The sequence below is a fragment of the Drosophila suzukii genome (assembly GCF_043229965.1).
Source record: "Drosophila suzukii chromosome 2 unlocalized genomic scaffold, CBGP_Dsuzu_IsoJpt1.0 scf_2c, whole genome shotgun sequence".
Taxonomy (NCBI): Eukaryota; Metazoa; Arthropoda; class Insecta; order Diptera; family Drosophilidae; genus Drosophila; species Drosophila suzukii.
Genome location: NW_027255896.1, coordinates 36,403,705 through 36,407,483, shown reverse-complemented (window position 1 = coordinate 36,407,483; position 3,779 = coordinate 36,403,705). Strand labels below are relative to the sequence as shown.

The window sequence follows — 3,779 nt, the reverse complement described above, 5'->3', positions numbered from 1 at the left end:
GTTGTAGCTGCTAGCTGGCGATGTTGTTGGCGGTAACTGGCGTTGTTGTTGGCGCTGGCGGCCGATGTTGTTGTCGCTCGCCGGCTTGTTTGTGGCAAGTCCGTTGCTATTGTGCCGTCTTCGTACGGACTTCTGGCGCTGCTGCTGCGCTACTATCATCGTGTATGCTTCCGCCGTCTGCGGGTATCCTTGGATGTTTCTCTGCTGCTCTCGTCTTGATGTGTACATGTCTTCGTGTGTGCTTCTCCGTTGCTTCCGCCTTAATGCTGGTATCCTTGGTTTCTCTGCTGCTTCCCGTCTGGATGTGTACTTTTCTTCGTATATGCTTCTCCGTTGCTTCCGCCTTGATGCGGGTATACCTTGGTTTCTCTGCTGCTTCCGCCTTGATGCGGGTATTCCTTGGTTTCTATGCTGCTTTTGCTGTTGCTCTGCTACGGGTTTTTAGCGTCAATCGATCGCTAAACTTGCTCCGCCATCTGAATGTCTTCGTTGTCGTCCAGTCGTCTGGGTACCAGATTATGGGTTTCTGGCTCGTTGACTGCCTCCTTTAAATCTCTAAGGGATGCCGTTAAGCGTTTGGATCTCCATTCCCGCCTGCTTGCAGAAGGCTTTGAATGAACGACTCGTAAACTGTGTCCCATTGTCGCAGACAAATGTTCGGGGAATACCAAAGTGATTCAAAATCCTCTCCCGAAAGGATTTTTCGAGATGCGCCGAAGTAGCTTTTTTCAAGGGGACCAACTCAACCCATTTCGAAAAGGCGTCGAAGAATACGAGCAGCATCGTATTCCCACTCTTGGATCGCGGAAGGGGCCCAATAAAATCGGCCTGATTCCGAGATGTCCTGCCGTGGGCTGGTCATGGCATTCCGACAGTACTCGCTGTCGGTGTTCCTTGGCTACGCACAGTTTCCAGGGCACGGAGTCTTCGTCGTCAGGTCGGGATCCGATATGCCGATAGAGCTGTTGGTTCTCGTACGCGTAGTCCGGGTAATCTTCAGGCCTGTCCTGAACAAGTTTCAGCATCCGCTGGTACCATGTGCATCCCGGCTTATCCTCCTGGATCATCTGAAGTACTTCCAAAGGCTGTCGAGAAAGTGCATCTCCAACAATGTTCTGGCTCCCGCGTCGATAGGTGACGTCAAACTGGTACTGCTGCAGTTCCAACGCCCAGCGCGCTATGCGGCCGGTGGGATTATCAATCGAGTTGAGTCACTTCAAGGCGAGGTGGTCCGTTATCACCTCAAATCGATAACCTTCCAAGTAGCATCTGAGTTTCCTGATGGCCCATATGATAGCCAGACACTCCTTTTCTGTGGCGGAGTAGTTTTCCTCGGCGGCGATGAGGCGTCTGCTGGCGAATGCGATGACTCGTTCTTCTCCCTGGATTTTCTGCGTTAAAACTGCTCCTAGGCCGATGTCGCTGGCGTCTGTTTGCAACACGAACTTCTCGTTGAAGTCGGGGCAGGCGAGAACCGGCGCCTCCGTGAGTTTTCTTTTGAGTTCCTCGAACGCATCTTGCTGCTCCTGCTCCCATTGCCATTTCTTTCCTTTCTTGAGTAGCATGTCTTTGCTGCACTACGCTGGCAAAGTTGGGTACAAATCTCCTGTACCATGACGCGATCCCTAGACATCTCCTCAACTCCTTGCATGTATTGGGCGGACTCAGTCGCCGTACTGCCGAAATCTTGTCGGGATCCGTGTGTGTGTGTGGGATTTGCCAATATCCGCTCTTCAAATCGAGCGTCGATATGTACTTGGCATGGCGCAGACGCTCCAAGATGTGTGTTATCCTTGGCAGCGGATATGCATCTGGAATAGAATGGGCATTTAGTTGTCGAAAATTTACACATAGTCGCATCTCTCCAGATTTCTTGCCCTCGAGTACAATAGGGGCGCTGTGGGGGCTCCGTAAAGGCTCTATATAGTCGTTGCGTAGCAGTTCGTCGATCTGCTCATCGATAATCCTCTGCATCGCGGGATTCTTAGGAAAATACCTCTGTTTGATGGGCTTATCATCTCGCATCGTGATCGCATGCTCAGCGATATTTGACACTAAAATACTGCTGGTCGGAGTGGTTTGCACCTCGTTATCTGGATCGTTGTTTGCTGGAGTGAACGCATTTGTCGAGAGAGGAGGCATAGCTAAGTCGTTAGTGGGGCTGCTTATTAGGAGAGGGTTCAGCTGCAGCGAAGCGCGGCCGCATTGGAGAGTGGCAGACACGCCACAGAGGAAGTCCATGCCCAATAGCACGTCTTCCATGATCGAAGGGAAAACTAGCAGTGGAAAGGTGACCCAACGTTGGTCCAACCGGACTTTAGCTACCAGAGACTTGGTTATCTCCTTGCGTGAGCCTTCCGCCAGGCTGACATGAGTGTGTACCGATCGTACGTTATGTGGTGTCCCTACACGTTGAACAACTCGTTCGCTCACGAAGCTTCTGCTAGCTCCGGTGTCTATGGTAGCGTTAAACTCCTGACCCTCGATTTGCACCTGCGCGATAATTCTGCTCGACTGAACCTGTAAGATTTCTCCTAATTCCGGGGATTCCTGTAGGCAGTCTCCGTCCGCTCCCCGAGGGGGCGAAGACTCCTCTCGTTTCTTGGCTGGGTACGACGGCAACACTCGAGAGTGCGTACTCCTCTGCGACCACAATCCCAACAAAAGAGGACTCTGGGATTGCGATATGTAGCTGAACGGTGACCCTCCTGGGCACAATTCCTGCAAGCAAGACTGAAATTCGGCACCATTGACCTGTTCCCCACTCGAGGAACTGATTGTAAAACTGTGGCTGGGGTGGGTGGTCGTATGACCGGTCGTGTGAAATTCTGTTGACCTATTGGTGATGCTCCTGCATACGCTAGGATCTCGTACTCGTTCTTTCTAGGCGCTGGTTGTGGTTCAGCCAACATTCTGGCATGGCCTCCTGTGCTCCGATCGCGGGTGACCTCGTAGTTTACCGCTAAAGTGGTAAGTTGCTCCAAAGTGGTGAAGTCGTGCCTCCTTGCGTACATCTGGTAGTCCGGTTGGAGATTTTCATAGATCCGGTCCAACTCCTGCTCCGCATTATACCCCGCTCTGTGCATCATAAGTCTGATGTTGACTAGGTATTGTTTGAAAGTCTCTCCCCGTCGCTGATCTCTGGTGCGGATCTCATCCTCGAGTCGCTGAAAGTACCTGGGTGGCAGAAAGAAGTCAAGAAACGCCTTCTTGAAGTTCGTCCAAGATTTTCCTAGCAGATGGCTTGTCTGAAACCAGTGCTCAGCTGTATCCGTCAAAAGACCAGGGATGGCCTGCGGCATCTTCTCCACGTCAACTTCGTATGCGGTGGCTCGTTCCTCGAGGTGTTGGATGAAGGTTATGGGGTCCGTGGTCCCGTCAAAAGTGATTCCCCAATTCTTCAGCTTTTCCGCTAGCGTGGCTGCGGACATCTCTGATTTCCTGGGAAAAATATTCCGCTTGACCGGATGGATCTCCGTGTCTCCGACTACATCGGCGGCACCTCTGCCTTCCAGTGCTGGCACCTGAAGCTGTGTTGGACCCGGTGGGTGTGGGTTCGGAGTCGGTGAACGCTGCTTCCTATCCGTTAGGGCGGCTGTAATTTCCGCCTCGCATTCCTGTAGCCGCTCGGCTATCTCCAGCACGTGGTCGTCCCGATTATTAAAAGCAGCCAGCCGGCTCCTCATTTCCTCAACTGTTCCGGTTGCTTCCAAGGAAAATTCCTTCAGAATCGCCTCCAATTCCCGCTTCCGGAGATACGAAATCCAACGCGCCCCCAT

At 52.4% G+C, this 3,779-nt stretch overlaps 1 protein-coding gene across 1 annotated transcript; it reads right to left on the bottom strand.

The window, feature by feature from the left end:
- Positions 1-458: 458 nt before the first annotated feature.
- On the bottom strand, positions 459-3,779 carry LOC139354441 (uncharacterized). Its single transcript, XM_070998677.1, has 5 exons — positions 2,814-3,779; positions 1,678-2,721; positions 1,256-1,577; positions 907-1,177; positions 459-555 (listed from the first exon to the last, which is right to left on the bottom strand). Exons 1-5 carry the CDS (start codon positions 3,777-3,779, stop codon positions 459-461), a joined length of 2,700 nt encoding a protein of 899 aa, XP_070854778.1.